Source organism: Pipistrellus hanaki (genome assembly GCF_964339955.1).
Source record: "Pipistrellus hanaki genome assembly, chromosome: 17".
Lineage (NCBI taxonomy): Eukaryota > Metazoa > Chordata > Mammalia > Chiroptera > Vespertilionidae > Pipistrellus > Pipistrellus hanaki.
This window is the reverse complement of record NC_140519.1, coordinates 7176080-7188400: the sequence shown is the minus strand read 5'-3', so window position 1 is coordinate 7188400 and position 12321 is coordinate 7176080. Positions and strand designations below refer to the sequence as shown.

Below are 12321 nucleotides of genomic sequence, written 5' to 3'. Positions count from 1 at the left end.
AGTTAGTTGATTTTGGAACATGGTGATTCATGCAAAGCTCAGCACATGAGAGAAGGAATTGCAAATACATAGCATACCCATAACCCCCACCCTTCCTGGGGGAAGAGGTGATATCGCTAGTTTGTCTGCAGTTTTCCAGTTGAGCCTTGACTTGAGGCTAATACACAACATGCTGTTTCCAACAGGCATCACTAAGCAATTGGGTGTGTAAGCAATAAGGAACCTATTGGCCATTCTTGCATTAGACAGTAGTTTGATATTATGAATAAGGATTAAGAGCTGGTAAGCTAGACCAGTGGTTGGCAAACTCATTAGTCAACAGAGCCAAATATCAATAGTACAACGATTGAAATTTCTTTTGAGAGCCAAAATTTTTAAACTTAAACTTCTTCTAACACCACTTCTTCAAAATAGACTTGCCCAGGCCGTGGTATTTTGTGGAAGAGCCACACTCAAGGGGCCAAAGAGCTGCATGTGGCTTGCGAGCCACAGTTTACTGACCACGGGTCTAGTCTATGAAGTCTTCATGAATCTTGAGTGTGGCCTTGAAGGATGTGGAAGAACAGGACAGATCAGAATTACAGAAAAGAGACTAACATAAGTAAGGGGACAAAATGGGAAATAAGCTTGGCAAACCCAGGACCCCGGGAGAAGACTGGCTGGCATTGTGTACCTAACACATGATAAGGGAACTGGTTGTGTGTTATTTTTTAATACCAGTAGTGGTGGGCAAACCAGCCTCGTGAGCCACATGTGGCTCTTTGGCCCCTTGAATGTGGCTCTTCCACAAAATACCACTTGCCTGGGCAAGTCTATTTTGAAGAAGTAGCATTAGAAGAAGTTTAAGTTTAAAAAATGTGGCTCTCAAAAGAAATTTCAATCGTCATACTGTTGATGTTTGGCTCTGTTGACTAATGAGTTTGCTGACCATTACTAGGTCATCTTTGTCATCACTACCAGTAGGGCTCAAAAGCAGTCTTACCACTTGAGCTGTGGGCAACTACTGGTATTAAAAAATAACACACAACCCTTTCTCTATCATAAAATTTTTCTCTTAGAAAAATCATAAGAAACATTTTGGCTTTGTATGGCAGCTGGCAAAATTCTTGAAGAGAGATAACTGTAATAATAATGTAACACTTATTGAAACCTTTTTGATCCTAAGCATTTTACATGAGTTATGCCATTTAATCTTAAATAGCCTATTATGTATACAATATTTTCCCTTCATTTTATAGATTAAGAAACCGTTTCCAGACTCAAGATAATGTTTTCCAAATTTTTTGTTTTGTTTACTTAACAACCGTTAGCAGGCAGTAGGAAAAAAATTAGCCCTATACTTATCAAAATTATTGAAGCAAAGAAATAGAAAATTGTTGGTCATATACACTGAGTGGCCAGATTATTATGGCCACCCCATCAGTACTTCGTTGGGCCACCTTTTGCCTTCAATTACTGCGGTGATTCTTTTTGCCACTGATTCCATGAGATATTAAAAGGTGATGCGAGGAATCTGACACCATGCCTGATGAATAGCACTATCTGTTCTGTGAGATTTGATGGTTGTGGAACCAGCTGCCTGATGGCTCTTCTAACTTCGTCCCACAAATGCTCCATTGGGTTGAGATCTGGTGATTGTGGGGGCCACCTAAGCAAGGTCAAATCTCCCTCATGTTCTTGAAGCCACTCCTGCACAATATGAGCACCGTGGCATGGTGCATTGTCTTGTTGGAAGAAGCCATCTCCATTGGGATATGCCATCAACATGATAGGATGAACTTGATCAGCAATGATACTTAGGTATGTTGTGCTATTCAGACGTTGTTCCACATGAATTAAAGGGCCCAAGTCATGCCAGGAAAACATGCCCCACACCATAGCACTGCCCCCACCAGCTTGAAGGGTTGTACTCATGCATGTGGGATGAATGCTTTCATGCTGTTTCTGTGAAATCCTCACTCTGCCATCTGCATGATGCAACTGGAGACGTGATTCACTGGACCACATGACTTTTTTCCAATGCTGGACTGTCCAATCCATGTGTTCCTGTGCGAATTGGAGACGTTTTATCTTGGTAACTGCAGACAGCAAAGGTGTTTGAACAGGCCTTTGGCTTCCATATCCCATACAATGCAGTGTCCGGCTAATTTGCCTACAAACGTCAGGTGGTCATCATAATCTGGCTACGCAGTGTATATACCCAGTGTAAATGAGAAATGCATTTTACCTGTTTTATTGGCTGAGTTTTTATAAATCTATACATATGTAGATTAAAAATATTAACAGGTTTTAGAGATAAAAATCTACCTATCCCATCCAACTATCACACTAGCCTCCTTGAAAGTTGTTACGGCAATGAAATATGCATTCAATTTTACTTCCCTTTTAAAAGTATTGATTTTCCCTAGGAAAGAGACAAATAGGTACTTTCAAGTTGAGATTTTCCTCTTCCAGAGCTGAATAAATGTATTTCAACTTTAAGTTATAATAAGCACTTAGACTTCTATGATAATGGATCACTAGAGAATGATAATATCTCTAGTAAAACTATAAGGGGAGTAGTTTATATTTTTGTTCAAAGTAAAAGGTCCTCAGCTTACCTTCTTGGTGCAGTTCAACAGTTGTAATGTGCCCTGTGAAACTATTTGTAAGTGGGTCTTGAATTCCTCATGGATATTCATTCTAAGAAATTGCTTCAACTTGCGAGCAGCAGTATTTAAAAATGTAGCTTCCTAGTACAGAAAAAAATCAGAAGGGCTGTGGTTCAAATAAAATATTATGAAATGAAAAGCTTTCTTACGGATCCTAACGCCAGAACCCGGTTGCTAAGCAATACTCCCACCTCCACCCAGCTTTCTTTTCCAGTTAATCACATGACTGACAAGTAACTGGACTGACACTGTGGTTTAGAAGCTGACAGCCTGAGGGGCCTGGACCTCAGTTTAATGATTAGCTTTTAAAATTCTCTTTCTCTGTAATGTATGTGTGATCTTATCACTTGTGGGTGGATACATAACAAGTTTATTTAATTTTAAGCAAGATAACCAAGGGAGAGGTCTCCTGGAAGCAGCGATAATGAAAGGTATGTGTGGCTTTCTTGTTGTTATTATGTTGTACATTTTTAGCTGTGGATGAGTAGCTGGAAAATAAAGAATCAGATTTACCTAAAACAAATCACACTGTAATTATAGAAATTTTAAAAATAAGAATTTATGACTATAGATAATTAGATGCCATAAGGTAAGTCAACTATTATTTTTTTAAAAGACTGTTAAATAATACCACACTGGTTTTTCTGGAAAGAAATCACACAAGTGTTTGATGAAAGTTTTACACCAACTATAAGTTGTAGTGGTGTGAAGATTAGCAAGTATTAAAAGAAAACAATTTCTAAATGCCTATATCTAAATTATGCCCCAACAAGCATTTTCCTTCATAAAGATTTCAGAAATAAGAGATGTGTGTCTCTTTGAATTCAGCAGTTCTAGCATTTTATAAGTGAAAAATGAAATGCTAAATAAAGTAAAATATTTATCAAATAAGTGCAGGACTATTTGTAAAATAAGAGTATAGAAGAACACCACAGTATGACTTAATAGATCAGTGGAAATTGCCTGCTTATAGCTAAAAGAGTAAGTTATTAATATAATCAATATAATTACCTAACAGATACAAAAGCATATAAGCTTCTATGAAATCAAGCTCGAATGACATACAAACTCCAAATAATTATCATTACCTTATCATCATCACATGAATGCTTTTTAAAAAAGTTAGGTTCATTATTCAGGCAATTGCTATCATTTTCTCTTAGCCCGTCCTGTAATAAATAATATAAAATTAAATTATTGAACTGGGAACTTTTCTAATATGGAGTAATTATAAAAATAACAGTGTTATAATACTTATTAGTTATATGTACATTTTCAGGAAAATACTTTTAGCTTGGCTAGCTGACTAGGCAAGAATAGTTTCTATATTTGAAGAATAAACAAGTATACACACAAAGCCCCACAGACACAGAGCTCCCTCCCGACTCCATAGTTTAACCTCAGGAAATCATTGACAGAATCTGGCTCATTTGGAGAAATAAAAGCACCTATTTTAGACGTTATACTATAAACAGAAAATATTATATAACTTTTGAGATCTTAAAGTTGAAACACATTTAAGAGGTTACTTGGCCCAATTTCCTGCCACTATCAAACAGTAGCAAAGGGAATTTTCATTAGAATGAAGGGAAAACCTCTTGAGAGTGAGAGTAAAGTAGAAAATCATTCTGAAGCATTTTTAACAATCCAACTTATCTGGGATGTTTGAGGTGGGCATTTGCTAACAAACAATGGAATGGCATCTGTGTGTATTGTAACTATCCTATATAATAAAGAGGTAATATGCAAATTGACCATCACACCCTCACACAAGATGGCCACCCCCATGTGGGCACAAGATGGCCTCCATAAGATGGCCAGCAGGGGAGGGAGGTTGTGGGCGATCAGGCCTGCAGGGGAGGGCAGTTGAGGGGTGACCAGGCCTGGAGGGGAGGGAAGTTATGGGTGACCAAGTCTGCAGGGGAAGGCCATTGGGGGCAACTGGGATGGCAGTAGAGGGCAGTTGGAGCGGCCAGGCTTGCAGGGGAGGGCAGTTGAGGGTGACTGGGTCTACAGGGGAGGAAGGGAAGTTGTGGGGGAGACCAGGTCTATAGAGGATGGCAAGTTAGGGGTGACCATGCCAGCAGAGGAGAGCAGTTAGGAGCAACTAGGCCTGTAGGGGATGGCAGTTGGGGTGATTGGGCTGGCAGGAGAGCAATTAGGTATAGATCAGGCTGGCAGAGGAGTGATTAGGGGGGGATCAGGCTGCCAGGCAGAAGCAGTTAGGGGCAATTAGGCAGGCAGGCAGACAAGCAGTTGGGAGCCTACAGTCCCAGATTGTGAGAGGGATGTCTGACTGTGGGATCGGGCTCAAACCAGCAGTCAGACATCCCTGGAGGGGTCCCAGATTGGAGAGGGTGTAGGCTGGGCTGAGGGACCCCCCAGTGCACGAATTTCATGCACCAGGCCTCTAGTCCTTTATAATAAAACTCTAATATGCAAATTAACTGAATGGCAGAATGAGCAGTTGCTATGATTCACACTAACCACCAGGGGGCAGACGCTCAATGCAGGAGCTTCCCTCTGGTGGCCAGTGAGCGCACCACAGGGGGCGCACCACTTAGCCAGAAGCTGGGTTCACAGCTGGCATGGGCAACAGTGGTAGCAGTGCTGAGTTAGGGAAACCTCAACTACAGGTGATGAATAATTGCTGAAAGCTCAGAGTGGACAAGTCTGAGAGCTAAAGACTCTAAGAAGATCCTATCATCAGGAGTGGGGCCATTTTCCTGAATTTTACCTGCAGGATTTTTATGAATTCCTCACAGTGAATATCTGAAAAAAATTGCTTTATGCTCCTGGCAGAGGGAGGAAAGAAAAACCATTCTGAAATATGCCTGAGTATTATGTTGTTTTTCTTTTCTAAATCTTTATTGTTGAAGGTATTACACATGTCCCTTTTTTTCACCTCTATTGACCTCTCCTGGCCTGCCCCTATTGTCTGTGTCCATGGATTATGCATATATACATACATGCTTTTTGATTGATTTCTTCCCACCTACCCACCCACACACCCTTCACTGTCTTCCCTGAGATTAGACAGTCTGTTCCATCTTCTGTATCTCTGGATCCATTTTGTTCATCATTGTATTTGGTTCATTAGATCACACAAATGAGTGAGATCATGTGATACTTGTCGTTCTCTGACAGGCTTATTTCTCTTAGCATAATACTCTTCAGGTCCCTTCATGCTGTCTCAAAGGGTGAGATATCCTTTTTTACTGCTGCATAGTATTCCATGGTATAAATGTACCACAGCTTTCTTATCCACTCATCTACTGATGGGCACTTGGGCTGTTTCCAGATCTTAGCTATTGTAAATTGTGCTGCTATGAACACAGGGATGCATTCATTTTTTCTGATTAATGTTTCTTAGGAAATACTCCTAGAAGTGGGATAACTGGATCAAATGGTATTTCCATTTTTTTTTTTTTGAGGAAACTATACTGTTTTCCACCAGTCTGCATTACTACCAGCAGTGTACTAGGGTTCCCTTTTTCCCACATACTCTTCAGCACTTGCCATTTGTTGATTTGTTGATGGTAGTCATTCTGACAGGTGTGAGGTGATATCTCATTGTCATTTTGATTTTCATCTCTCTAATGATCAGTGACTCTGAGCATTTTTTTCATATGTCTCTTGGCCTTCTGTATGTCTCCTTTGGAGAAGTGTCTATTTAGGTCTTTTGCCCAGTTTTTAATTGGATTGTCTTCTTTTTGTTAAGTTGTATGAGTTCCTTATATACTTTGGATATTAACTCTTTACCAGATGTATCATTGCCAAGTATGTTCTTCCATATTGTTGGCTCCCTTTTCATGTTGGTTTCTTTTGCTCTGAACTTTTTATTTTGTTGTAGTACCATTTGCTTATATCCTCCTTTGCCCTAGGAGATGTATCAGCAAACATACTGCTACAACAGATATCTGAGATTTTGCTGCCTATGGTTTCTTCTAAGATTTTTATGTTATCAAGATTTATATTTTAAGTCTTTTATCCATTTTGAGTTTATTCTTATGAACGGTGTAAATTGGTGGTCTAGTTTCATTTTTTTTTTTGCATGTACATATCCAGTTATCCCAACACCATTTATTAAAGAGACTGTCTTGACTCCATTGTCTAATATTAATTGAGAGTAATGGTTTGGGTAAATTTCTGGGGTCTCTGTTCTGTTCCATTGATCTACTGACTGTTCTTGTGAAAGTACCAGGCTGTTTTGATTACGGTAGCTTTGTAGTAAAACCTGATATCTGTTATTGTGATCCCTCCAACTTTGTTCTTCCTCAAGATTACTGCAGCTATTTTGGGGCTTTTTTGGTTCCATATAAATTTTTGGACTATTTGTTCTAGATCTCTGAAATATGTTGTTGCTTCTTAAAAGGTATTTTAATAGGGATTGCATTGAATCTATAGATTGCTTTGGGTAGTATGGACATTTTAATTATGTTAATTCTTTCAATTCATGAACACAGTATAGTCTTCCATTGTTTATATCTTCTATCTCTTTCATCAACTTCCTGAAGTTTTCTGAGTGTAAGTCTTTTACTTCTTTAAGTTTATTCCTAAGCATATTAATTTTTTCTTGCAATGATAAATGGGACTGCTTGTTTAGCTTCTCTTTCTGAGAATTCATAAAAATGCCATCAATTTTGGGGTATTAATTTTATATTCTGCTACATTGCCAAGTCCTTTATTAAACCTAATAGTTTTTATTTTTATTTATTTATTTTTTGTGTGTAGTCTTTAGGGTTTTCTATGTACAGTATAATGTCATTTGGGAATAATCAGAGTTTTACTTCCTCCTTTCTATATGATTTGGATGCCTTTTTTTCTTTTTTTTCTTTTTTTCCTTCTTTTTCTTGTGTGATCGCTGTGGCTAAGACTTCCAGTACTATGTTCACTAAGAGTGGTGAAAGCAGACATCACTGTCTTATTCCTGTCAGGGGAAATGGTTTTAGTTTTTGCCCATTGAGTATGATGTTGGCTGTAGGTTTGTCATAGATGGCCTTTTTTATATTGAGATATGATCATATTATTCCCACTTTGCTAAAAGTATTTTTTTTATCAAAAATGGGTGTTGGACTTGGCTGGCATGGCTCAGTGGTTGAGCTTTGACCTATGAACCAGGAGGTCATAGTTCGATTCCCCATCAGGAATATATATAATTTATTTATTCATGCCTAGGTTGTGAGTTTGAGTCTCAGTTTGGGGCATGCAAGAAGCATCCCATCAATGATTCTATCATCATTTAAATTTCTATCTCTCTCTCCTCCTCCTTTCCTCTCTCTGAAATCAATAAAAAACATATTATAAAAATTGGGTATTAGATTTTGTTGAATGCTTTTTCTGCATTATTGATATGATAATGTGATTTTTCTCTTTCAATTTGTTTATGTGATGTTAAATGTTTATTGATTTGCAAATATTGTACTTGTCTTGCATTCCTGTAATCAATTTCACGTGGTCAAACTGAATGATCTTTTTAGTATATTGCTGGATCCAATTTGCTAATATTTTTTTGAGGATTTTAGCATCTATGTTCATCAGAAATATTGGCCAATAATTTTCTTTGTAGTGTCTTTATCTGGTTTTGGAATTGGAAGAATGCTGGCCTCATAAAAAGAGGTTAGAAGTGTTCCTACCTCTGGGATTTTTTCTTCTTCTTGATAGTTTGATTAGGATAGGTATTAGTTCTTCCCTGAATGTTTGGTAAAACTCCCATGTGAATCCATCTGGATCAGGGCTTTTGTTTGCTGGGAGTTTTCTGTTTCAATTTCATCAGTTGTGATTGGCCTACTTAGGTTTTCTGACTCCTGATTTAGTTTTGCAATATTGTATTTTTATAGGAATTGGTCCATTTTGTTCATATTGTCCAGCTTGTTGGCATCTAGTTGTTTATTATAGTATTTTCTTACAATCCTTTGCATTTCTGTGGTGTAGTGGTTTCTTCACCACTTTCATTTCTGATTTTATTTGGATCCTCTCTCCTTCTTGATGAGTGTGACTAAGAGTTCATCAATCTTGCTTATCTTTTCTAAGAACCAGCTCTTGGTTTCACTGATCATTTGTATAGGTTTTTTTTTGTTTTATTTCTGTTTTTGTCTCTGTGTCATTTATTTCTCCTCTACTCTTTAGTATTTTCTTTCTTCTACTTGCTCTAGACTTTTCTTATTATTCTCTTCCCAATTCTTTAAGTTATAGGGTTAAATAGTTTATTATTAATTTTTCTTAAAATTTCCCTCTCAGGACTGCTTTCACTGCGTCCCACAGATTTTGGGCTGCTGTGTGTTCATTATTATTTGTTTCCAGGAAGTTTTTGCTTTCTTTCTTCATCTTATTGATAACCCATTCATTACTTAATAACATGCTATTTAGCCTCCATGTGTGTTTTTAAAAAATATATTTTATTAATTTTTTACAGAGAGGAAGGGAGAGGGATAGAGAGTTAGAAACATTGATGAAAGAAATATCGATCAGCCGCCTCCTGCACACTCCCTGCTGGGGATGTGCCCACAGCCAAGGTACATGCCCTTGACCAGAATCAAACCTGGGACCCTTCAGTCCGCAGGCTGAGGCTCTATCCACTGAGTCAAACCGGTTACTATCCACTGAGCCAAACCGGTTAGGGCCAGCCTCCATGTGCTGGAGTGTTTTTCACTGTAGTTGATTTCTAATTTTATTACATTGTGATCTCAGAAGATACTTGATATGATTTCAACCTTCTTGAACTTGTATAGACTTGTGCCCTAGCATGTGGTTTATATTTGAGAATGACCCATGAGCACTAGAGAAGAATATATATTTTGCAACTTTGGGCTGAAATGTTCCATAAAGGACAAATAAATTCTAGGTTGTCATTTAGAGTCTGTTTCCTGGTTAATTTTTGTCTGGAAGATCTATCCACTGAAGTCAGTGGGGTCTAAAGTTCGCTATTATTACTGAATTGCTGTAATTGTCTCCTTAAAGTCCTCCAGATTTTTTTTTAATATGTGTAGTCATTGCTATATTGGGTGCATATATGTTTACTAGGGTTATATCCTCTTGTTGAATTGCGACTTTTTAGTATTATGTAGTGACTATTACTGTCTCTTGTTACAGCCTCCATTTTGAAGTCTATTTTTGTCAGATATGAGTATTGCCACCCTGCTTTTTTTTTTCATTTCCATTTGCATGGACATTTTTTTTTTCATCCCTTCTCTCTGATAGTGTGTGTCTTTTGTTTTGAGGTGGGTCTCTTGTAGACATCATATAACTGGGTCATGTTTTTGTATCTATTCAGCTACCCCATGCCTTTTGACTGGAACATTTAATCTATTTACACTTAAGGTTATTATTGATAGGTACTTATTTATTGCTATTTTAATTCTGTATGCCTATGTTTCTCTCTCTATTTCTTCTTCTCATTACAGCAGTACCTTTGACATTTCTTGCTATGCTGGTTTGGTAGTGATAAACATCTTTAGCCTTTTTTTTTGTCTGGGAAGATCTTTATTTCAACATCTATATGAAATGATAACCTTGTTGGACATACTACAATAAACTTGGTTTCATATCATTGTTTTTTATTACGTTGAATACTTCATGCCATTCCCTCTGGGATGTAGAGTTTCTGATGAAAAATCAGCTGACAGCTTTATGGGAGCTCCTTTGTAGGTAACACATTGTTTTTCTCTTTCTGCCTTTAAGAGTCTTTCTTTGTCTTTAATTTTTGGCATTTAAATTATGATGTGTCTGGGCATGGGCTTGTTTGGGTTCTTCTTGATTGGGACTCTCTGGGCCTCCTGAACTTGTGTGACTTTTCCCTTCACCAGGTTAGGAAAGTTTTGTGCCATTATTTCTTCAAACATGTTCTCTATCCCTTTCTCAGTTTCTTTACTTTATGGCATACCTATTATGCCAATATTGTTACATTTCATGTTGTCCCACAGCTCCTTTAAGCTCTTGTCCTGTTTCTTCATTTTTTAAAATTATTTTTTGGTTCTCTGATTAAATTATTTTTTTTTCTACCTGTCCTCTAATTCATTGATCTGATTCTCAGTTTTCTCAAATCTTCTGTTCATTTCTTCCAATGTGTTCTTTATTAATGCTAAGTCATTCTTTATTTCCATCTTTCTTTTTTCAAATTGCTACATCTTTTCTCATGCTGTTGGGCATCCTTGCCATCATTATCCTGAATTTTATGTCTGATAAATTTCTTATCTTTATTTCTTTTATCTCTTCTTCTGGAGGATTCTCTTGTTCTTTCATTTGGAGCTTTTTATTTGTCTTTGCATTTTGGCTGCCTGTTTGGTTTTGTGTCTCCGTATTAGGTAGATATGCTATGACTCCCAATCTTTAGTGCAGGGCAATGTTAAATGCTGTTTATGACTGGCCCTGAATACCTGTTTGGAGCTATCAGCAATCCACAGCTTGTGACTCCCTATGCTGGGGCTAGGGGGCCTTTGAAAAGGGCCAAGATGTGCACCAGTGTCTGCTTTTCTTAGTCTTGGGCCCAGAATGAGAGCAGGCAAAACTCAATGCCTCCAGATATCTGCCTCTGCCTACAATCCCATTGCACTCAGTCTGGATTAGCCTCAGGCTATGACCACAGGGTAGGGAGAGAGGCTTTCCAACAGGGTTGACCAACTGCCTTTTCCCCAGGCAAAAATCACCTATACAGCAAAGGTCTACAGGAGAAAGATGTAACTGCAGCATGAGGGAAAGACTCAGCACAGGAAACCAGGGTGGCTGCCCTCTGGACTCAAATCCCACAGCTCCCAACTCTGGATTCTCCGCATGCTGCTCCAGTCCACTCTGCCCTTCCTCTGCCAGAGCCCAAAGTGAGTGGCTGCACATGAAATTTTGTGCATTGGCCCTTTAAGAGGATGCCTGCATTTCCAGCCTTCTTTCCCTGGCAGATAGCAACCCTGCTGCTTTTCACAGCCAGTTGTTGTATGGGCACCTTTCTCCGTTCTGGTGCTCTGGGCTGGGAAGCCCAGCTTGGAGTTTAGATCCCAGGGTTCTCAGTGGGATCCACCACCCCCACCACACACACAGCTGAGATATTCCTCTGGAACTTCAGCTGCTAACTGTAGGAGCCCAGCCATCCCTCTTTTGTGTCTGCCCCTCCTACTAGTATCTATGCAGTCTCCACTTTATGTCCTTAGTTATCAGAATTCTCTCTAGTTAGTCTTTAGTTGATTTTTCAAGGTGGTTTTTCTGTATTTTAGTTGTATTTCCAGTTTGGTCCTGGGAGAGTGTCAGTGTAGCTTTTTTCTTACTCTGCCGCCATTTTGGAAACCCTCCTGAGCATTATTTTCTTAACAAGGTCTGCTCTCAAGAGAAACTATCACCAGAGCCTAAAATACTGGGGTTTTTATCACAGCCTAATCTATATTGTTTAAGAAAAATACCCAACTTAGTCCCCTTTATCTCATCTATGGGTGGCAAGTACTGAGAAACACTAGGCAAGTTAGAGCCCACACTCATCAAGACTAAAACCTACTCCGGGACCATAAAATGCTTCCCCTCTCCCCACACTTCCTACTCCTTTACTAAAGCCTATTTATCACATATCTTTTTACCCAGTACATCCTGTTCACATTGCAGCAAAAGTTACAAGGCATACTAAAAGGTAATAAAAGTACAATTGGAATAGACAGAGCATTTATCAAAACCAGAGTTTGATATGGCAGGA

At 38.5% G+C, this 12321-nt stretch overlaps 1 protein-coding gene across 3 annotated transcripts in view; it reads right to left on the bottom strand.

Annotated features, from left to right (window-relative positions):
* The window catches only part of IL7 (interleukin 7), a 51055-nt gene that overhangs the window by 6566 nt on the left and 32168 nt on the right, over positions 1-12321 (bottom strand). For 2 of the 3 annotated variants that reach the window (XM_084864334.1, XM_084864333.1), the window contains exons 3-4: positions 3740-3820; positions 2601-2732 (exon numbers count right to left, since the gene is read on the bottom strand). In XM_084864334.1, coding sequence (XP_084720460.1) covers positions 2601-2732; positions 3740-3820 — 213 coding nt within the window. The remainder of the gene's footprint in view (positions 1-2600; positions 2733-3739; positions 3821-12321) is intronic. The other variant, XM_084864335.1, reaches the window with a different exon arrangement.